Below are 23371 nucleotides of genomic sequence, written 5' to 3' on the forward strand. Positions count from 1 at the left end.
CACACTTTTATTCAGGCTCATTCAAGCCCATTTATCCTGATTTTATGAAAGATCTGGAAGAAATTCTCTACCCCTACAGAGGTTCTGAATCTTCTATCGCGCCCTATTACAATATTTCTTAGAAGAATCTAAATAGTAATAATTTTATGACCACTATTTCCAAATAAAGTGTGTCAAAAGTCATAACTTGCCAGGCATGGTGGTGCGAGCTGTAATCCCTGCAGTTTGGGAGGCTGAGGCAGAAGGATTGAAAGTTCAAAGCCAACGTCAGCAGCTTTTTAGTGAGGCCCTAAGCAACTCAGTGAGACACTGTCTCTAATAAGATATAAAAAGGGCTGGGGATGTGGCTCAGTGGTTAAGTGCCTTTGGGTTCAGTCTCCAGTATAAAAAAAATTTCATAACTTTTTAAAAAAAATCTTGTAAATGTTTTTGAGACTTTGTGCTCACCAAATTTGGAGGCACTCATGTAAGTACCATTACTTGATTTAGAAATCCTAATGCCTTGGCCAACAAAATGAATGTCTTTTAACTTCCTAATTCCTTTAGGGAAAGACCTGTTTCTTTATTGAAGGTCCTTTGGCTCTGCTCTTGTGTGGGGAAAGGGTTAATAATGAGATTGTGTCGTAGGAAGTACCTGTAGTTTTCTTCATAAATGCTGTATCTAAGCCATAGAAAGGTTATGCAAAAGGACAAGAGCCAATTCCATTCACTGCAGTGGATGGCTCAGAAATTCTTTGAAGAGGTTCATCTGTAATTCCTGACATATCACATCTTCATTCCCAAACCTGTTCATCCACTCCCAACAGGGCTGCCATCCTGGGGCCACCCAGAGTTTTGATATTTCCATCTTCTGGAGAGGACTGAGAAGAATTTAGGTGATATCAAGTATAGTTTGGGTACTGCATGTATGTAATAGAGGAATAAAGGGCATATCTCTTGAGATCTTTAGGAAAAAAGGAATCAAAGTAGAGTCTGGTTCTAATTTTTGGCCAATCTTTAAATTTCAGAATGGGATATTTTTTTAGTTCCTGCTGGGCCACTAGAATATGACCATGACTGTATCCGGCCATTTCCTCTCCAGTCTACCTATAGGCATGAGGTTGGAATGCAAGGTTAGTCTGGAGATCCATTACAATCTAGATCATGATGTATAACCACTCAGATGTTTCAACTCTGGATTCTAATCATCCTGTTATCATTTAGCCTAATCTGTTTCCAAACCTGTGCTTGAATCCTAAAATTGCTGGGAACTCACTGCTTCCACGAACAGGTCTATTTGTAGCATCTTTAGGAGTTATTTTCACTCCCAAAGAACAGAGTTTCTTCATCTAAACTTGTCATTCTTAGGGCCTATGTACCCTCATCACCCTCTTCACCCTCATCACCCTCATCTCTAAACACAGTCCAGATCTCCTCTACAGACAGTACTGGTCAGGCCTCTCCCAGCCCAGGCATAGCAGTACTCATAAACACAACATGAGAGAGAAGCTGTGTGGCTCACCAGGGGCCGTGGGATGGGCTTCTGGGGCTTTTTGGAGCCCAACTTCTTCATGGCATTGTAGTATTTCTTCTGTTCCTCTGTCATGAAGATGTCTTGGCCCCCTAAGTGAAGGAGGGAGACATACTATTGTTATTAAAGTAACAGGATCCCTCTGGGAAACCAAAGTCAGAACATTCTATATGAGAACCTTCTCCACTTCATGGTAGAAAAGACATGCCCAGCCTAGAATCAAGGAGAGTCTTGCCTGGACACCACAACCAAAGACAGTGGTAGGACGGAGCTCATCTTAGACTTCCTGCCTGGGTTTCTGAAGCCAAGCTTGTTTCTGTTCTCCAGAAACACAGAGACACTGCGTGGACAGGGGGTGGGGAGAGCTTGGGAACAGGACCCAAGGAGAAGATACATGTTCGTTTAATTCTGAGCCTTCATTTCATTTCAGTCAAACTCAGAGGACTTCTAGAGTCAGTCTCTGCTGGGGGCAAGAATTTCTAAGCAAAGATTGAGGACACAGGGTCTCAAGCCCTTTCTTGAGAGGAGTTGCTGAGGACAGTTAATACCTTATTCTTGAGTTCCTGGTCTTTAAGGGACCTTGAATGGTTTTTCCAGAGCCTCCGAGTTGCACTGCCCCTGCTGTTAGAGTGTCACATATGGTAATGATTGACTCTGTCTCCCTCACTGAAGACTGAGTGTTAATTTTCTTTAAGGATCCTCTGGACCACCGTCATTCAATTCCTCACCTTTCAATTCCTATTATAATCTGAAAGCCCACAGCATGACTGTGTAAATGAGTCTGCAAATGCTGAGAAATTGGGCTGATATCTATGGGATAGGAGAGGAAATATCAAAAGGCTTCTTGGGAAGAACATCTTGGTGAGGCCAGACAGGGGCTGGGGCAGTGAGTAGGTGAGCACTGGGTGGGGTCAGACTGAGACTTCTGGGCAAGGAGTCTGTGGTTGAAGTTCTTATCTCAATCTTGTCATTGGCTTATCTCACTCTATCAATCACATAACATGGCTAGTTCTGTTCTCTGGACCTCAGTTTCCTCATCTGGAAATAGGAGAAAAGATTGTTTGAATGCTCTCAAATTGCTGGAATGGAGTACTGATGATGATGGTCACTGCTGACTTGCAGAGCCCCTCTGGGGCTCCCATAGCTCTCTCCTGCTCTTTTCTAATACCTAGGGCCCTGAGCGAGGATTTTCTGTAGGTGGGATGCCTTCTCTAGTGGATATACATTCTAAATTATAATAGTAACACTTAGTATCTAGTGCCCACTGTGTGTTCAGTTCTTAACTAGATGCTCTTTGTATATGGTTTTATTTTTTTCTCATCACACTCCTGATAAATATTATTAACTCCATTAAATAGGTAAGAAAACTGAGACCCAGGGAGGTATATGATATTTCCAATATCACCTATTCAGCTGGTGACTGAATCAGGAACACATATCTGGGCTTATGTAATGCCAAAGGCTATTCTGTGCTATGTGACTCAACCATGTGACCCCTTTTCTCTTTGGATCTCAGTTTATACAAATCTAAAATGGTGCCACATCTAACTCAGGGGTATAGAGTGTAATTAACAAAAGGATAGTATGAAAGCATTTTATGCCTTCAATACTCTTATATTTTACTATATTATAAATGCAACAGTTTCCTATTAATCTGAGTCAATATTCATGGAGCCAAGATCCTTCCTCCCCATCCCAAGGATGATTGGAATTCTGCCAAAATCTGGGTCTTGGCCCTTCCCAAGTTTTCCTGACTTAGTCCTCTGTGAGTCAGAGCCCCAAACAGAGCAGCAAATATTGGATCCTAATCCTTCCCTGTAGATGTTTCCCAAGGTGTCACCTGTGACAGTCTCAGCACACTTGGTTCCAGCTGGGAAGACTGAGGTCATTTTGAGAAGGAGAATGGGGACCTAGGGAGGGGCATTTTTGACATGGGGTGCATTTCTTGTAGCAGCAGCAGCCCCAGGCACCAGATAGGGGTGAGGCCCACAACCAGGGGGCAAAGGTCAATTTGATGTTAAGTGCCAAAATTAGGTTCTGGGTTAGGCATAGAGGCCTATGAGTAGCATTGACTTTAGCCATGAGGTCAGGCCAGGGGGCAGCAAGTATAAGATTCCCAGAAACAATGGAGCTCCACATATCTTTTTTTTCTGTTGATTGAAGTTGTCAATTATGACCCCAACAAAGAGATTCAATGTGAAGAAGCCACCAAAAATGATGAAGATGACGAAGTACAAGTACATGTACACGTTGTCCTCCCACTTGGGCTGAATGTCGACCTGTGACCAGACAAGAGGGAATAGGAGAAAGAGGTTGGGTGTCTTAGCTTAGGTTTACCCTAAAAGTCAACCCTGGGACAAGAACCTGGGAGCAGGTAATTTTCCAGGAAGCAGGATTGAGGGAATTGGGGAGAATAAGCAGAAAGTGAAGAAAAGTTAATGAAGCAGGTGTTGTTAGGCAGACCATCATTGTGGGTAACTGATGCTCAATCCTGTTGGGGCCCCCTGAAGACTGTGTAGAACATACCTCAGAATGGAACCACCAAAGGACAGGGAAGCTGGAATATTTATTTATGACTCCCCAAGCTTATCAGTGAGGGTTGTGCCTAGGGATGTTAAATCCCCCGTCCTTGGGGGACAGGCTGCTGAGCACGGAACACGGGTCAGGGCATCACTGGGTCTGTATCCCCCAGGGCTGTATCTTTGGTATGCCTGGCATACCAAAGCTACTTGGTTATCATTTGTTGACTATGATGAATAAATGGTGGAATGAGTGAACTCGTGGGTAAATACATGACAAATGTATAAGCAATTGTATCAAAACTTGAGTGAAAAAGGGACTGAAACACTGAAGAAAGTCTTGAGACAGAGAATCAGAAAGGCAGAATGCAAGCGAACTCAGAAGTGGGCTGAGGGAACACCGGTCAGGGCATCACTGGGTCTGTCCATTAGCATCTCCCCCACTTCCCGAGGCACCTGAGATTCTGTCTTATTCCTTCAATGTCCCTTTTTTCTAGCCATTGCCCTGGTTCCTATTCCCGTCTAGGAGTGGCCTCCCATATACCATCCTTCAGAGATTACCTGGTGCTCTCCTGGTGAGCACAAGAAGAGTATGAGAGGCCTGGGAGAGTACATGGGAGGGGAATGGGCTAGGTGGGCTTAAACACAACGCAGAAGGCCAGCTGGGCACTACTGCAGGGAGGGACAGTTGAGACTGCTGGATGACCACACCTCTTCTGACACCAATGCCATTTTCATTTCATTTCAAATACAGACATGGACATGATGCTCAGAGGGGAAGGCTGTAGATACAATGAATTGATGAGACTTACCTCTCGGGAATCAACAGCCGCATACATGATGTCCATCCAGCCTTTAAAGGTTGCCTGGAAACAAGGAGCAGAAGCCACTCAGTGCCTGCCAATCTATCTGCACTGGACCCCTGCCAGGCCATGGTGGCCCAGTGAAAGAGCAGGATGCTTAGGAGGCTTGAGGAAGAAAGGGCTTGGGCAGAAAGTGAGAAAGGAAAAAGTCCTTTGGGTGACTTGACCAATCTTATAAGATAATTTAAAGTAATCCACATGTGGCTATTTCAGAATAGAGTGGCATCAAAGACATGGAACCTTCTAGAGTTTGGCATGATTGGCTATCTGGATGCTGTAGTGCCATCTGCTGAGACTGCTCTGTGCTCTGGATCAGGCTACCTGTCTTGGGGCTGCCATTTTCTCAATCACTTTCCCACCAATGCACATGACATAAGAATGGGATATAGCTACCTCTGGAATATCAGGAAGTTGGGAGTAGAAGACCTCCACATTTTTGTCTCCAGTTTTATTGTTCTTGAGGTCTTGAAATTGGGCATGCCTTTTAACATATGCTGGTCATGAAAGACATCTCAAGTCGTGCACTCCTAGGCCTTTTATAGCGTTAAATGGACTATTCCTATTCATGTATATGTCTGTTTTTCTCATATAGCATTGGTGCCTGAAACCAGTTCTGACTGTATCCCCCAGGGCTGTATCTTTGGTATGCCTGGCATACCAAAGCTACTTGGTTATCATTTGTTGACTATGATGAATAAATGGTGGAATGAGTGAACTCGTGGGTAAATACATGACAAATGTATAAGCAATTGTATCAAAACTTGAGTGAAAAGGGGACTGAATAAATAAGTGAATGAAAGCAAGGGATGAAGGAATAAATAGAAAGCATGAATGTGTTTGACTGTCATTATGAAAACATCATATATTATAGTAAGAAACTTAATTAGACTTGATTTATTACCATCTAGGAGACGATATAAAGTAGAAGACTGAGCACGTGGCTATACAATGGTCATTTTGTATAGGCAGTATGTTCTAAGTAATCCCTTGATATAACCCCATGGGAGTCCCTTCCCTTTATTCTATGCTCTTAACCTAGACTTGTCTAACTGCACCGCTGAAGATGGCACTCATTGGTAATGTCTTCTAGCCTAATGGGTATCATTTGTGTAGTCTATAGGAATGAAGAATGACCTCAGCCCACACTTAGTGATATCCCTAGCAATATCTCTATATAGCATCTTCTGGAAGATTCCAGACTTTCTTCACTTGTTGGGCATCCAAAGAAAGAGAAATGGTTGATCTCATAGTTGACTCACCACCTGAAGAAGTGCGAGGTAACCCATTGCAACATTGTCAAAGTTGACTTTCACGTTGACCCAGAAAAAGTTGTCACTGTTGTTTTGATTCTGACAATCAGAAATGTTATTCACAATTGACCAATGCACAAGAGAAAAGTCTTTGTTGGTATTGTTGATGCACCTCCAAAACTTCCCTGCGAAGAGGTTCACGCCCATGATGCTGAAGATGAGCCAGAAGATGAGGCAGACGAGGAGGACATTCATAATGGATGGGATGGCGCCCACCAAGGCATCTACCACCACCTGGTGGGAAATAGAAAAGGACCTGGGATACTGCAAATGCCCCTCCCTACTGGGTCCCATTTCCTTCTATACTCATTCAAGCTACTTCATGAGCCAGTGGGCCTTTGGAAACAGCAAGAGAAGTGTGTTAATTAGTGCAATAATTCACACTCAGAAGATTAAGAGACATTGGTCAGCTGAAGATGGGTTTAGATCTTGTTCCCCTAACCTCACTGAAGGAAGGTTTCAGTATCTTTCCTTAGGACTGAGAATATGGATCATTTTGTAACCATAAGCATACTCATTTAGAGGTATAAGTATATGTGTTGTATTCATATATGCAGGCTTTTCAAACCTTACTTTATTATCCTCAATTTCTGCATTTTAGAGAATTTGTACAAACATCAGTGAAACTAAATCTATATTCACCAACTCACTCATTTGAAAATCAGCAAACAAGAAAATGGGTACAAGCTGGGCACAGTGGTGCATGCCTGTAACCCCAATGGCTCGGGAGGCCGAGGTAGGAGGATTGTGAGTTCAAAGCCAGTCTCAGCAAAAACAAGGCCCTAAGCAACTCAGTGAGACCCTGTCTCTAAATAAAATACAAAATAGGGCTGGTGATGTGGCTCAGTGGTCAAGTGCCTCTGAGTTCAATCCCTGGTACAAAAAAAAAAAAAAAAGGAATCTGGGTACAAATTAAAATAAAATTCAAACTATTTCAATCTGTAGTTCCTAGTATTTGTAAAGATATAAATTACTTCTAAAAATCCAAGTTAATTTTTGAGCCGATGGTGGAGAAAGGGCAAGGTGGAGGCTGATAATAATAGATAGGGGAAGGGTGGATGGAAGGGAGTAATTCACAGGACGTGGAGACTGTGTTAGGTTGGAGAGAAGGTGCGTTCCAGTGCGTGGTGGCTGAGCTGCTGAATCGAAGATGTCACTCTATTTAATTGGACCACCAGAGAAAAGACTCATTCATCAGGGAAAGGTGGAGAGCTTGGGATGTTCTGGAGATGTTGTCAATAAGAACAAGAGGCAGAGTTGGGAGACTGAGATAATAGATGCTGTGGAGCTTTGAGGCAAGATCACTTCACAAAGGGAGTGAATCCTGGTGGGTGTGATATCTATGAATGAGAAGGAAAGAGGTTCTCACACAGGGTCTTGGGGAGAACCTGGAGAGTTGGGACATGCAGTACCACCAAAGTGGGAGCAGGAAGGGAAGATGCAGAACGACCTTTGGAGGTGGGGGTCAGTGGTATGAAGGCATGGGTAAGGGTTACCAAGTAAAAGTTTATAAGAGAAGTTCTGAAATAGGTCTTACCCGCATGCCTTCGAAACGTGACAGAGCCCGCAGTGGTCGCAGGGCGCGGAGGGTCCGAAGGGCTTTGATGGATTCCATATCAGAATATTCCAGGATCTTCGCTATGAGGCTCGTCAGTGAGATCTGAGTGCAGGCAGAGAGCGAAAGCATCACACTAGGGTTCCAAAAGGGCAACCTGGTGGAAGAAGACAGGAAATCTCTGCCCAGCCTCCCATTTCCTGCTCTGTCTAAGCCACTGTCCTGGCTCTGACCTTATTCTGTATAGCAGTGAGAGGTAGAGAAAGAGCCCAGTCCCTCCTCTTTTAGAGAAAATTTTATTCCTTACTTACTTGGACCTGTGAATAAGAAAAACACATTCTCCCACATTGCTACACAGGTGGTCAAACTTTCTTTCCTTTCTAGTGTCAGGTAGACCCCCAAACCTTGAAATTTTGATTGACTTTCAGGGATTTGGAGAGATGATGCCTCTTCATGGTGGCTATGCTTATAGTTTATTTTGAGGGATATAAAATGAGTCTTAATTGAATTTGCTCAGAAAAATGCACTGGAAAGAGTCCTGTTCTGGGTGGGATCCAGGTCCCTCTTTTCCTTTTCTTTTCTTTTTGGGTGGTGTGGCTCTTGAACCCAGGGCCTTGTACATGCTAGGCAAGCACTTTACCGACTGAGCTATATCTCCAGCCCATCTCAAGGTCCCTCTTGATCCCGAATTTTTTGTGACCTGCTAGTCCAGGATACTTTTGCCCTTTGTAAAATGAGGACGACAGACTAAAAGAATCCTACAGTTCTTAGAGCTCTGCAGTTCTCAACAAGAACGAATGGCAGGGGGGTCTAGCTTCAATAGATGTCTGAGATATAATGACTGAATTGTGAACCCCTGTTGGTCTGTCAGCTATAAGTTTTTTTTTTTTTTTAAATGATAACGGACTTCAAAGGACACAAACTGACATGGAAAAATGGTTACCCCTTCTAGGAATTTTGAAGGTGCTTGGGAGACACTCTGTGTACAGGCTCAAGCCTGCAGGGGGCTGTGACCTAATCCTGTGCTTATTCTGGTAGCCAGGTAGGGTTGTACACAATAATTTTAGAAAGCAAAGGGTTTACGCTTGGGTGCTTGAGCCTTAAATAATAATACCCATTCTCTGAATGGATGGCTCATTTCACTAGGACAAAGAACTGAAATGGAAAGGACCTCTTTGTTTCATTACAGAAACATCCAGACACTACCAGGGAGCACCCAGCTGCCTGGCTGGTTGAGAGAGATGGGAGGTTTGGGGCCAGTTCCATGTTAGCCCTAGTGAGTCTTTTGCTCATCTTTCTGGGAAGCCTGGATCATGTTGAACATTTACAGCTGGGGCACACAGGGGCTGCCACTTCTCCTGCAAATCCCACACACTCATCCCAGCTCTCTTCCCACTGCTCAGGCCACTAGCCTCCCAATTGGTCTCTAAGCCCCAGTATTTTATCCATCTCATTCATACTCTACTGCCAATTTGATTATGATCACATCTCTCTTATAGGCCCGACCTTTATTGGTCCTTTATCACCCTTAGGAAAAGTTTCTGTCTCCTTAGCCTATGTTACATGACTACAACCTACTCTTCTAGTCATATTTCACCCATGTATCCTACCCAAATCAAATTGTTCCCCCAACCACCCTTGTGTCTGTGCCTTTGTTCAAAAGCATCCTTTAGCTAGGATGGGCCTTGCCCAGTAACTCTGCACCTCTCTGCTCTTGCTCATGTGCATGCATCATATATAATACCATCTCCTGTATGAAACCTTCACAGCCGCCTCACCTCCCGAGTGAAAGAAAGTTCATGTTCCTATCTCCTCAAGACACTAACTGGCCCCAACAGTGTCCACCACATCCCCATCTTAATACACTAATTTCCTTATGTGTGTCTTAATCTGATGAAAGACTAAAGTGTAAACTCCTGGAGGTGGGGAGTATTTATCTCTTGCTTTTATTCCTCTGTGAGCACTTTGTAAAATAATCTTGTATTTGGTAGATTTGAATAAACACTTGATAAATAGATGAAAAGGTCTAAGTGTGTTGGGATAGATGAAAGGAATAAAAGAAGGAAGAACATCTGAATGGAAAGCCAAAAGGCGATTGGATAGAAAGACGGATTAAAGTTTACAAAGACAGATAGATTTGGTAGTCAAATGGAAGGATGGAAGGTAGAAATCAAAGGAGAAAGGAAAAAGTATGGAAGCAGGGAAGAGTATAAGAATGGATGGCTGAAGAATGGATGTAAAATGACTGATGGATGAGTGGAAAGATGCAGAGTTAGAGAGAATGGAAGAATGGGAGAAATCAGTGGATGATATGAAGGTTGATTGCGTAGATAGAATAAAGGAGATAAATGGACATGAGTAGATGAATATGGATGGGTGGAAGGAAGGAAGGGGAAGAGATGAATGAACAGTGAAACACAGGAAGGACAGTTGGATGGATTGAAGAATAGAAAGGTGGAAGAATGAATGGGTGGAAGAATGAATGGGTGGCAGATGCATGAATAGGTGAATAGAAAGCTAGATGACTGGATATTTGGATAGAAGGGTGAATCAAAAGAGAGAAAGATATAAATGTCGAGGATCGATGGATGAATGGATAGAAGAAAAGAAGAATGGGAATGGATAGCTAGCAGGAAAAGACTGGTGGAGAAGGACACATGGAGGAAATAAAGATAAATCAATGTTTAGGAGGAGGGAATAAAAAAGGGTGAATATTTGATAGATTAAAGGAGGAATGTAAGGGAGGAAGGGCAGATGGTTAGAAGAAAGGTTCTGTAGGAAGATGGATGGAATTAGGGGGTGACCATTTAAGGTGATTAGGAATGAAACTAGTGAGATCTACATAGGTAAGAATTACTACACCCCTAAAAGGGTGGGGTCAGAATAAACATTTTCCTTTCATGTATGAATAACTATTTTATATGCACAAATTAGCACCCATGACTCAGATTTTTAGACCTCGCAGCTAGTCCCTGTGGTGCAGGAGCCAGATGATGCTAGCACTTTGGCATCAGGAAAGAAGAGAGAAGAGAGTCGTATGCGCTGGCCTGCTGTGGAGGACCTGCCAACATGGGAGGCTGGACAGAATGTTCTGTTCTGAACTCCATCCAGTTTCAGGAGGCAAGCACCAAATACAGACACATTTCCTGACACCTCCAATGTGTAGACCTTGATGCTGGTGTCTGCTGGTTGGGGGAGGCTGAGATAAACAGCACTATGCCTCACCCTGCTTACAGGAACCCTCAGCTATGTGGCAAAGCCAAGAGTGGAGAGAGGGTAGGTGGAGGGAGGGAGGGGGGGAGGGAGGGTGAGAGAGAGATAGGGAAAAATGTATTGGTTAAGATACAGGAGAGGTGACTCCAAGGAACCACAAGTCTAATGTATGTGTGGGAAGCACATGGTAAATTCCCTAATGCAGAGGTTAGTGGTCACAGGTTACTGGGAATCTGAACACATGAGCTCTGGATCATCACCTCTCCAAAGGGACCCTCTTTCCTTTCCAATGGGAGGAGCCAATGGTATCAACTCAGTGGTTTCCAATCATAGTGGCACTTTGGAAATGCCCAGAAGATTTTACATAATACTGATACCTGGACCCCACCCCAAATTAGAAAGATCAGAATCTCTGGAGTAGTAGTGTTTGGTTACTGTATTTTTAAGAGTTCCCCAGGTGATTCGAAAGTAGCTAGGGATGGAGACCATGGAACTAGCAAGCATGCAGATTCTCTGTGCTCCCCAAGGTCCAGAGCCCTGGCAGTGGATGCAGGGTCTTAAGACCCTGGATAGCCCCTGAGTCATCTTGCTTTGGATATAAAAATGCAGAGGACTCTGGTAGTCTTTCTGGTTGGAGGTCTAAGAACTGAGGGCTCACTGGAGGGTCACCTTTGTGTTGGAGCTTACCACTCACAGGTATTCTCAGACTCAATTCGGTATTTAAAGATTTTCTTTGGGATTCCTCTGCACTAGCTGTCGTCATTAGTCAGAGGTGAGAACCCCAAGCCCCACGTGTTCCCACTGAGCCACTCACATTCACAATGAGGAAGTCCAGCCAGCACCAGGCGTTGGTGAAGTACTTCTTGAAGCCATAGGCCACCCACTTGAGCAGCATCTCAAACACAAAGATAAAGGTGAACACCCTGTCAGAGTATTCCAGCAAAGCTTTCACCTTGGGCTTCTGGTCCAGGTAATAATCTTCAAAGGCCTGGAGGGAAAGGAAGAGAGAGACAGGCTGCACAGGGGCCCAGGCAGACAGGGAAGGACCCTGCCAGCCCTGCTCACAGTCCCTGGGAGCAGTATCATTTTCTTGCCTCTGTTCCTGGGAGGGGACGTGGAGACTGGAGGAGGCATTGTGAGATATAAACCAAGACTTCCTCAGCCAACAGGGACATGAAGCCCTGCTGATGCTTTGCAGGGTTGTTGAATGCAAGTGAGAAAGGAAACCTTCTCGAATAGGATTTTGGAAGCCAACCAAAGGGATGCTAACAGTGACTTGGTTTAAAAATAAAAGCATCAAAGGATGTTCGCAGGCAGTTCACAAAAAAAAAAAAAAAAAGAGAGTAAGAAATGCCAACAAACTTCTGAAAAAAAAAAAGCGTTTTATCTCACTGGTAATCAAGGAAATGGAAATTAAAAGAAGATGCCATATTGTTCTTTTATCAGACTGGTGGAGATCAAAAAGAATGGAGGGGAGACCCCAGCACTGGTGTGTGACTGGTGGGAAGGAAAATAAAAATAGTTTTGGGGAAGCCAAATTGGAAACATGACTCCAAGGTTTTAGAAACCCAGTAATTCTGCCTTCAAGGACTTGTCCTAAGGGCACTAGATGCCATTAGGACCCTCTTTATGAGCCAGCACCCCACTCACCAGCACTGGGAGTGACTTTGTTGGGCCCACCTTGGGGACTACTTTGCGGATTAGATATCTGTTCTCTACCCAGGGCAGCCAATGAGGATTGACATGTGGGTTTATCAGGTCATCCCCTTTGTTTCAAGGGGAGGGCTTCCTGTGGGAAATTCATGGCTGAATTTCAACTTCTCTTAGCTCCTTTCCTTTGCTCATTTACTCCCCTCATGGACTTTATCTGAGAGTACCCCAATAAACTGCCAGCACAGGAAAATTGCTTGGGGTTCTGAATCTAGGACCCAACCTGACAGGCAATCATTGATATCTCCAAGGCGGTGCATATGGCTACGTGATGCTTATTAGAAGTAAACACAGGGGTTGGTTGAATAAATAATGGCACATTTCTCTAATAGAATATGTTGTAGTCGTTAAGTGAGATAGTATGAGAACAATTCCTAAGAAAATTTCCTGGGAAATCACAGACTCACAGATGTGATTTTAATTTTATAATATGTATTATGTATTCTGTGCATAAGAGAGATGGGAAGGAGATATACCAAAATGTTTTCAAAGTAAGCTTCACTTTGAGTGATAGGAACATGGGTAATTTTTTCCTTTTGACTTTTGCTATAATTTCCAACTTGGTTTCTCTCTCTGTCTCTCTGTCTCTGTCTCTGTCTCTCTCTCTCTGTCTCTCTCTTTTTGCATTTTACTTTGTCAGATGAAAACTCATGTTATATTTTAAAAAGTACTCCAAGTAAAAGCATAAAGACTAAATTTGGTGCAAGCCTGTTTGGCCCCATGGGGAAGGAGATGGGGAGTGAAGCTGCTGGGGTGGGGTGGGCTGGGGCAGAGTAGCTGTTGCAGGATCTGAGTCCCTGCTGGAAATGGGGAGGGTGACAGCTGGGGTGTGAGGAAGAGCAAGGGAGAATGGAGAAAAATGGAGAGAAATCAGCATTATCATTTTATCCAGGAGATCAGAAGGGAGAGAAGGGAAGGTGTGGAGAAAGCCCTGTCTCACCTCCTCTGGCTCCTGCAATGTGGCCTCAGCATGCTTGCAGCCCAGGTGGACAGTTGGCATCCTGTCCCATTGCAATGGCACTTTCAGAAACTGCCACCTTCTGCAATTGCCATGACAGCAGGCCAGTCCTCTTACCGACACTCTCCCCCCTTGGCTTTGTGTCATTCCTGCTGGGTCCTCCTCCACCTCTCAGGGTGGAGCCTCGTCCCTGCCACTGCTCTACTCCAACGTTGAAGCCACACTGAGCAGTTCTGGCACCTACATGGGAAGTCTGGCTCTGAAGTCCAGTGCTCAGATATTCAGTAGATTATTTTCAGGGCATCAATGATAGAGGAGGAACAAGACAAGTGAAAACGCTTCGAGCTGTGGAATCAAGACAGTGCGTCTCTAGTCCCAGACCTTGAACTAGTTATCTGGGTCCCCACGCAGTTTCCTTCATGTCTTTGGGCTTCAACTTCCTCACCTATAAAGTATGTACAACTGGGGATGACCAGTCCCTTCCGGTGTCTTTATCATCTATCTTGTTCTGTTGAGATGAGCACTAGAGATTGAACCCTGAGAGAGAAGGGATCCTCCTTCTTGTCTGACAAAGCCTGGCATTCAGCCTGGGGCTTCAGGAGTGTCTTGAACTCTGAGCTTCTATCCCTGAGGCCTTTCAGGTCAGTATGCAACGGTTCATGGATGATAGTGTCAGCCTCATCTGAGAGCGTGTTGGAAATACAGGCTCTCAGGCCCTGCCACCAGTCTTCCAAAGCAGAACCTGCATTCTAGCTAGCTTCCCAGGTGATTCAGTTTTGAGAAGCACTGCCATAGCAATTTCCTGTTTTGAGGGATGAATAGTAGCATTTGCAAGTGGTTTGATAAGATAAGAAGAATGGTCTCTGTAGGCCTTCAGGGAAAGCCAGTATATTTGGGGAGGTCAGAGGGAGGGAAATCAGGGATATGGGACTCAGTTGAGGGCAAAATTAGGTTTTGTTACTGCCAAGTTGGGTGAGCTTGGAAAAGTCCCCCAAACCTTTGTTTCTCCATCCATAAAGTGTGTGTGTATGTGTGTGTGTGTGTGTGTGTGTGTGTGTGTGTGTGTGGTAGGGAATATGCACTCACTGTTTACAATGCAATTTTGCAGCAGCCAGGCTGAGCAGGCCATGTTGTGGACCATCTAGAACCTTCCATCCCCTGCTGTTAAGAGGAACATTGACCTGCAACTCTCCTTCTCCAGCTTCAGGCTGAGAACTTTAAGGCCAGGATTGAGAGGAGCCCACTGATGCAGCTCCAGGGCTGTTAGATTGCAAGAGATCCCATATGGAGAGCTTAGGGGCAAGGACCCCTACTTCCCCTTACCAGAGACCCACTGCTAAGCAGGATCATGAAGATGATGAAGCTCTCAAACCAGCTGTGCTCCACGATGCGGTAGCAGGTCTTACGCAGCTGCCAGCCCATGTCCCACGGGAACTTGGTGGCATCCACTTTGCAGCAGGGACAGTGTCGCATGCAGCCTGTGGAGAGAGGTGCCTCATAGTGAGTGATATTCCACTGGGATCACTTCTGATCCAGCTCTGCAGAGAAACCACTCTTCTGGGAAACCCACTCAATGCACTTTTGGAAAAGAATCCTCTCCTGGAATAAGAGAGAAGGGGTCCCTTCCAGGTGGTCCTCCAATTCAGCCCTTTAGGTGATTCTCTCGAATTTTGTGGTCTAGCCCACTCTGATGTCCTCCTCAACCATCTTCCTTCTTATAGATGATACCAGTGGTCCCTATCTTTATGCTCAATCATCCCTGGAAGCCTGATGAACCAATGGGCATGGGTCTGGTGGTGTCTGATGGACTATGCTCCGAGCCCACACTGAACTAAGTGGCCACTGCATGGCTAGGTTGTGACCCATCCTAGCCCAGGGTCAAGTGGTACAAGAAACTCAATGAACATGATTTTTGTCCTAGCCCTCAACTTCTACTTCTTTAAAGTTATTGAGGCCACAATAACTGTCATAGTGTAAACTATTTGTTTATTCATTCATTGCACAAATATTGAGAATGTCATATGACTCTGTTTTAAACATGAGGGAAAAGATGAATAAGATACAGGCTGTGCCTTTAAGGGCCCTAAACCCCTCAGTTTGTGGGGTCTCCCTCTTTTCTCACTCTCCTTACAGCCATCCAGGGATGAGGTTCTGATGATGGTGTGTGAAAGCTGAAATTTACAGATTTGCCAGAGGTTGGCAGGGACTTAAAAATTCCCAGTATGAAAAATGAAGTTATACAAAAGACGGAGGGAAACAGATATGTTGTGGCCATCCTCCGGGTCTTTTATGTCCCAAATCAAGAGTTAAGGTAACGATTTTGGTAGTATCCACCTATTCTCTTTTCAGTCTCAAGGAGGCTGGCTTATAACTCAGTGAGGTGTTCTCAAGGGAGAAGGGGGAGGCTCAGCTCCTGTCCTGGGTCCATCTGATGTGGCATGAGGGGCAGTGAGTCATGTCATTTGTATCTGACACTGAAGCCCTTGAGCCTGGGATGAGGCTGTGGGGGGCCCAGTTTTTCTGGCCCCTGTGGACCCCAAGCCAAGGCCCTGGACCCAGAGGTGCCTTAGTGAGTATCCACCTGGGTTCTGGCCCTAATGAACGGCAGCGTGAGGAGGCCCCAAGCTGCCCCTTTACCTTCTGTGAAGCAGTCCTCTGGTTCTTCCAGGTCATCTGCCAGCTCAGGGATCTTCTTCAGCATCTCCTCGGGGTCTGGGCAGTCCACGGTGCTGCCCTCTGAGGAGCTTGTATCGTCCACTTCCTGCAGGGAAGAGGGCCAGGGCAGTGAGCTCAGTTCTCTGAGGGACCCACACGCAGTGTGGCCCCCACAGGGCCAACTGGCCGAGATCCCCAGAGGTGCAGGGCAAGCCCCTCAGGGCCCAGGTCCTGCCGCTGGGCCTGACCGGCATCCTGCATGCATTTGGTGCCTCAGCAGCTGAGGCCCGGAACACTGCTGCTCCCTGTGGAGCCCCCGAGGCTTAGCTAAGCGAAGCTGTAAACTTCCAGGCCCTGATGGAGTGCTGGCGATGGCCCGAGACACCATAATTACACCCATAAAGACTCTCAGCTTTCACTGGGCTTGAATATTTAATCGGGGAGCAAGGCTGAGGGGCCTGCTGCCCTCCTGGCAGCTCTGGCCCTATAATGTCTCCAGTGAATTCAATTAGGAGTTGAAGCTGCTCTCATATTAGTAAACCTGATAGCTTGGCTAATGGACCCAAATGGTGGGGTGGGTCCCCATCTGTCGCTGTCAGGCCCCTCCCTGCCTGGCCAGGGTCATAGACAAGAAAACAAAAACAAAACAAAACAAAACAAAAAAAATAAAACCAACACTCAGATGTTGTGTACTGAAAACATCAAAGAGGGAAAACTAACAGAGTCCTTAGAATGCTTAGAAGGGAACGTGACAGCCAGGTGTAGAATGTGACAATCTTCCCCACTGGGGTCCATCTGGCTTGTGTTCACCCACTGCCCCCAAATCCCATCTCAGCCCTCTCTCTTATCTTACCTGCTAGGGTCAGCCTTGCCCAAGGCATGCAGCCAGCAGCTGACAGGCCTCGTGCTGGAGGGCTTGATAACTTTGGGGTGATTTATGTCTGGCTTATCTTTGCCTAGTCCGGTGCCTGTCACACAGTCCACACTCAGGGACTAGGTGTCACGTTAAATTCTCTAATTCGTTAACCGGGGTAGTGAAGATGCTAAACCTTTAGAGGCACCTCTTTCCCGGTGGATTGTTTTCTTCCAAGATTTGTAAGCCACATTGCAAAGTTTATTTTTAGCTCCTAGAGGACATTCCTAAACCTGAGTCTTCTTCCCTCTCGCTCGGTCCCTGTAAGGCTGTCACTTCACCACTCACCGGCAGACAGCCTCTCTCCAGCCCGGATCTGCTTTTCGGCTAGGGGAAAAAAAATCAATGTGGACAAAAGAAAGCGGGGGAGCCTCGCAGGGGAGAAAGACTTCCCCATCCACGAGCACCTCTAACTTTTATCTGCTGCCTCTGAAAGGTATTTGATTCTCTTTGTGCAATGTCTTTTGTTTCCCTTTCTCTTAGCTGTCATTTTCTGGGCACTTACTCCATTTCAGGCAGGAGCTAAACACTTGACAAGCAGCATCTCATTTAAGCCTCAAAATAATCCTGCCAAGGAGGCATCACCCACTTCCCAATGAAGAAACAGGCTCAGAGAAGATGAGGAATGGCCCTAACCCCCCCCCCCCCAGCTAGTGAGGTCTCACTCTCTTCTCACTGTCTCTACAGCCATCCAGGGGTGAGGTTCTGGTGATGGCGTGTGAAAGCTGAAATTTACGGATTTGCCGGAGGTTGGCAGGGGACTTAAAAAATTCCCAGTATGAAAAATGAAGTCACAAGGTGGAGTGTGGTCTGGAATACCCTCCCCCAGCCCCAACTTCCACTGGTCCACCGGTCAGTACAGAGCTGGCTATCTGGACTCTCCAGGAAGCTCACATACCCACCTCTGCAGGAACCTGAGGAGCAGCTGTGTCTTTCCACTGCTCACCCACATATGGAGTTAGGTCCTCAGAGGAGATACCAGAGCCTGGGCTCCTAGGTGCCAGGTGGTCCTCATACCTCCCGACTTGCTGCAGCTGCTCCTGCTAGTGAGAAAGGGTCCCAACTTGAGTCAGTTTCAGCTGAACACTTGAAAAGATCTTGCGCACCACAGGCTGACAGAGCTAAGGACTTCATACATGCAACTGACACACATCCATCCATATGTACATTTGTGTGAAATGAGCTCAGACGCTATAGCCAGATAGATCTGCATTTCACGCCTAGCTCCATTGCTTAGAAGCTGTGTGAGGGTAGGCAAATTATTTAACCTCTCTTATCTTCTTTTTTCTCCCTTTGCAAAATTAAAAGGCAGGATCTACATCATTCCATTATTTTGACAACTAAATATGTTAATGCTTACAGAATACTCTGTAGGAAGTGCTTGGCTCAACAGATGTTAGCCATGACCATTAGTGCTTGTGCAGAAGTCAGACGGCTGGTGAACTTGGCCAAGTGGACCCCTCCAGAGAACCCCAACGTAACTGAACATGCCTCTTGGTGGCAGACAGAGTTCACGTCCTTTACTCTGGGGATGGTGACGCCCTGCCCTCGGCTGTCACCCAGACAAAGGCATGTAAAAAATGGCAGCTGATAACAGCAGCTGCTGGAGCGCCAAAGAAGTGACAGCTGTAGGGTAAGAAGGCTATGGGAGAGCTGCAGACTCAAAGCACAGCTGTCTGAGGCCACTTAGTGTCCTGGCCAGCAGCCCTCTATGTCCTTAGGGCCCCCACAGGGATCCTGGCCCTCCCACACTGTGCCAGAGGACGTGTCCCGAGTCAGTGAGAAGAGGTCAATAGGGTTGATGTACCAGCTTGAGGTAGTAAAGAACTGTGCAAAAAAAGTATAGACTATCAAAGGTTTAAATGTGCCTTCAATTTTTTGATGCTGAAAGGAGTGTCATTTCCCGATGACATCACTTGTCAGGAAAATCTCCTCAAATGAGTCACCTAATAATCAGGACTTCTTAGGGTGCTGGTGAAGCTTAGATGGGCCTGCTCTTGGAAAACATCCTGTTATTGGAGGAATATCATTAGTGTCTCATGTACAAAGTCTGAGCCAGGCAGAGTGAAGTGGCAGCCGTGTGACAGAAAATGCCCAAGCACCTCAGAGTAGCCTGGGATTCATCTGTGGCCCTGCCTGGACATTCGGACCCTTTCTTCCAGGCCCTGCTGATGGGTCACCTCCTCTGGAGAACTTGGCGTGGTTTTAGCTTCTTTATGTCAAGGTCTCCTATGCCTGACTTGCCAGGGGCTCTGTCAAGGCTGGGCCAGCCCTGATGCTGGAAAGCCTATGTACCTTCATTTCCCTTCTGTCCTTTGTCACTCTTACCCTGAGGCCCCTCCCTACCTTGTGAGGATGTCTCCCAGGGAGCACTCTTACCTGTACTTTGGGGAGCACTTCCTGGCAGGAGCTCTGAGCATCCTGCTCACCATCATCCTCCAAGTCATCGAGGTCAGATTCACCCTCAGCAATGGGTACAGAGACCCACACGTTAGGATTGGTGATGAAGTCACTGTGGTCCTCCCTGGGGTCTCTGAGAGCTGGCAGCCCTCCAGGGCTCCTCATAGGAGTAGCATCGGCAACAATGTGGTTCTCGGCTTTGGAGATAGAGATGGAGGGTTTCATCCACAGCGGGGGCTCTGTCTTGGGCCAGTGGGGCAGGCAGGGCCTGCTGAAGAGGCCGCGAAGTGCCTGCTTGGTGCGACGGCCAAAAGCCTGGATCCGTGCCAGGGCCACCTGCAGGTTGTTCACTTCCCCGTCATCCTCTGGTGCAGTGAGGTTGTCGGCACTGAAAGAGTTCAGCAGCAGGGCGATGAACAGGTTGAGCACCTGGAGAAAAGGAATGGAAGGGAAGATGGCTCCATCAAGCCTCCTGGTGGGCAGCAGGATGGTAGGACCACCATAGCCTGACCTCTCTCTCCTTATGTGCCCAGGATGCCTTGCTTCTTGGGAGAATGAGCTGTTGAGGGGATGTCCCAGGGTGACCTGACACAGAAGGACAAAGCTTGGAAGGACATTCTCCACCACAGTGGAGGATCACCCTGCTGAGCAAAGGGACACTCAGGGACAATACAAAGAAGCAGGCAGGGGCTTGCCCTTGGGTCACCCACATCTGTTGAAGCCCTGCTTTCTGTTCCCCATTCTGGAATCTCAGGCACATCTTGTTGTTTCTGACTTTATGTTCTTCTGTGAGCAGGGAGTGGAAGCTCCTTAATTTTCAGAGTAGATGTGAAGATAGGAGAGATGTCAAAGTGCTCAGAGAGACAAACTTTCTGCATGAGGGGTAGGTGTTCTCATAGCTCTGCAAGGATGGTGAGTGAGCTGAGCCTGGGAGAAAGGAGTTTCAGGCTGGCCCAATTCAGCAATGCAGGCAGAAAACATCTCTGGCTCGGGGACCAGGCTGGGAAAGATTTGGGGGTCTGGATATGTTCTTTCATCTCTTTGTTGAGCTTTCTCCTGTCTGTAAAACCTTATACAAAAGGAATCCAAAATGGTGGACTTCAATGGCAATAGGAAAATGGCTCTTGGAAGACCATGTCCTCCCTTGCTCACTTCTCCCACCACAAAAAACCTAGGGCTAGTCAGTTGCTCACAACTAGAGTGGGTGGTGCCAACTGAGGGCAAGGAACCAGGCTGGGATGGAGAAGGAGTGTTGGTACTAATTGGTAGGAAGGTCTGCAGAGGGATTCCCCCAAAACCTGGGAATAGATTTGAAAAACTATGATCTGCTAGACATGGTCCAATTTTTACTCTCTCCTCTTGTGCCCTGGCTCTTTCCTCTTCTTTCCTGAAGAAATGTATCCTCTGAGCACCCCCAGATTGCGGGGGAGGGGATTTTTCCTTCAACAATGAATAGCTACCGTTTATTGAGTTCCCAGACACTGCACTCGGTAATTTGCATATGTCATCTCCTGTCATTTAATTTTCCCAGCAAGCCCATGAGTAAGCACTGTTTTTTTTTTTTCTTTTGATTTTTAAGGAAATCAGAGCTCAGGGAGAATTATTAGATCTCTTGTTCTGGGTCACCCAGCTAGTAAACGGTGGTGGGAAATTTTCCCACAGGATTTTCCTTCCTTGTTACATGTGCTTGTCCCTACATATCAGTTGCTTCCTGAGGCATACTTCTTATTGCATGTCCCAAATGGCTTTGAAAAGTTTTAAGACTTCTCAACCAGGGGGGACAATGTAGGCATAAAAATGCACAAGGTCAAGCAAGGTTTTTTTTTAGAGTGACCCAGAAACCTCCTTCCTTGCCCATGATGTGGGACCCCAGTGGGGACTCACCACCAGGTTTCCCAGCACCATGACTGTCAAGAAGAGGATGAGGCATATGGATTTCTGGCTGACTTCCATGCAGGCCCACATGTTCTCGATCCACTCTCCACAGAGGATCCGGAAGACAATGAGGAAGGAATGGAAGAAGTCATGCATGTGCCAGCGAGGCCACTCGTCCCCTGGTACAGCAATAACAGAACGGTGATCCCCGTAGTCTTCCCCGAGCAGCTGCTTGCCAACCAGAGCGAAGATGAAGACAATGATGGCGAGGATGATGGTCAGGTTCCCCAGCGCCCCCACCGAGTTCCCGATGATCTTGATGAGTGTGTTCAAGGTGGGCCAGGACTTGGCCAACTTGAAGACCCGCAGCTGGGGAGAAGCAGAGACTGTCAGGCCCTGGCAGCTCTTCATCACCTCTCATCTAGTCTTGGCTGGAAACCAAAGTTCTGAGAAAAGCGCGAGGCAGCTCATCCCATAAGTTGGGGTGCTCCCTGAAAGTTGTTTCAGAGACTTCTTTTTATAAATTACTCAAAAAATACCATCAGCCATCTATGGTCCCTAAGTATCAATGTACTTCACTGACTGTCAATCAGGGTCTTATACTGTGGAGGGAGTCTCATGATCTTTGTTCTATTAGCCACAGGCCTGATCCCTCCCGAATGTCACTTGCAAATAATGGGAGTCATTGGGTTCTGATTGATAGAATGGAAATGGAGACAAAAGGAACAGACATTATGTTCAGGCATAGCTATAAATTTTCCTGCACTTTCTCTTCCCCTTTCATGGTCACCACAGAGGCTACCTGTTTAAAGCCATGGTATCATAAAATGGGATAATCCTGAATCACTGAGTTACTTCTTGGAGTAAACATGCTCAGGAAAGCTTCCCAGACAGCAATGGATGTGCTGTGAGACATCGACTTCTGATGCTATCTCACAGACTTAGGGGTTGTCACTGGAACTAGCTGCATTTATTTTGAGCAAGGTAGAAATTGGTATGATGAAAAGAGAGGTATTGCCATTTCAAAAACATCGACTGTGTGGCATTGGCCTATGATCTTGTGGTGGACAATGAGGAAACAGATGTAGGAAGACTTGGAAAGTGTTGATCTGTGTGATTCATTGGCAAAAATATTCTTTGCAATAATTCTGGGGTAGATCATATGCCTCATGAGCCAGCAGCCCCAGGAGAAGGATTGGCAAAAACCTTAGTATTGTGAGTCGCTTGTAATTTGGTTTTACCAAATAGTACAAGAAAGAGATGAGGAGTCCAGGAAATATTTGGTTGATTTACAAGAAACGAAGGGAAATAGAGTCCAGAATTTTAGGTCCTTGAATATTTGGGAACGTACAGTGCTTCCAGGTCCCAAACAATAAGGATTAAGTTTCAAAGTGTTGAAGACCTGTCAAAATTTCCAATGAAAAGAAGAAACTCTCAGCAAAGATTGCATTAATGTGTAGCCATTAATTTTTTTTTTCCTTTTGAGAGAGAAAGACACGAGGACAAGAAAGCAAAGAAGTTAGGCAGAATTGGGGACTATGTCAAATAATGTGCTTTGAGTGTGTAGCAATAAGAGGTCTGAAGCCATTTACATTTTTGAAGGAATTGTATTGCATAATGATCCCTGAGTGAAAAGCTTTTGACTGTTTAAAAATTAAGGCAAACCTTGGCCTCCCATGTTTCCACAAGCAGGAAGAACTTTGCAGACTGTAAAGGCCATCTTGAGAGGCAGCAGAGTCAGTTCCTGAAGGAGTGCTAGCTATAGACACCTGACTTGCATCAGGCTATGAAATGACTAAGACATAAATCTTTATGAGATTCAGCTACTGAGTTTGGGGGATTACTTATACAACAGCTAGCATTATTTGTCACTGATTAATGACAAAGTTT

The 23371-nt window shown here is 45.9% G+C and overlaps 1 protein-coding gene across 2 annotated transcripts in view; it reads right to left on the minus strand.

The window, feature by feature from the left end:
* Scn10a (sodium voltage-gated channel alpha subunit 10) overlaps window positions 1–23371 on the minus strand; it is a 92246-nt gene that overhangs the window by 9381 nt on the left and 59494 nt on the right. The window contains exons 15-25 of one of the 2 annotated variants that reach the window (XM_027932320.2): window positions 21491–21850; window positions 19586–20035; window positions 18109–18246; window positions 16276–16399; window positions 14962–15116; window positions 11785–11958; window positions 7740–7862; window positions 6152–6436; window positions 4842–4895; window positions 3652–3789; window positions 1502–1606 (exon numbers count right to left, since the gene is read on the minus strand). In XM_027932320.2, the coding sequence (XP_027788121.2) occupies window positions 1502–1606; window positions 3652–3789; window positions 4842–4895; window positions 6152–6436; window positions 7740–7862; window positions 11785–11958; window positions 14962–15116; window positions 16276–16399; window positions 18109–18246; window positions 19586–20035; window positions 21491–21850 (2106 nt within the window). Of the gene's footprint in view, window positions 1–1501; window positions 1607–3651; window positions 3790–4841; window positions 4896–6151; window positions 6437–7739; window positions 7863–11784; window positions 11959–14961; window positions 15117–16275; window positions 16400–18108; window positions 18250–19585; window positions 20036–21490; window positions 21851–23371 lie in introns of both variants that reach the window. The other variant, XM_027932318.2, reaches the window with a different exon arrangement.

Source organism: Marmota flaviventris, chromosome 1 (assembly GCF_047511675.1).
Source record: "Marmota flaviventris isolate mMarFla1 chromosome 1, mMarFla1.hap1, whole genome shotgun sequence".
Lineage (NCBI taxonomy): Eukaryota > Metazoa > Chordata > Mammalia > Rodentia > Sciuridae > Marmota > Marmota flaviventris.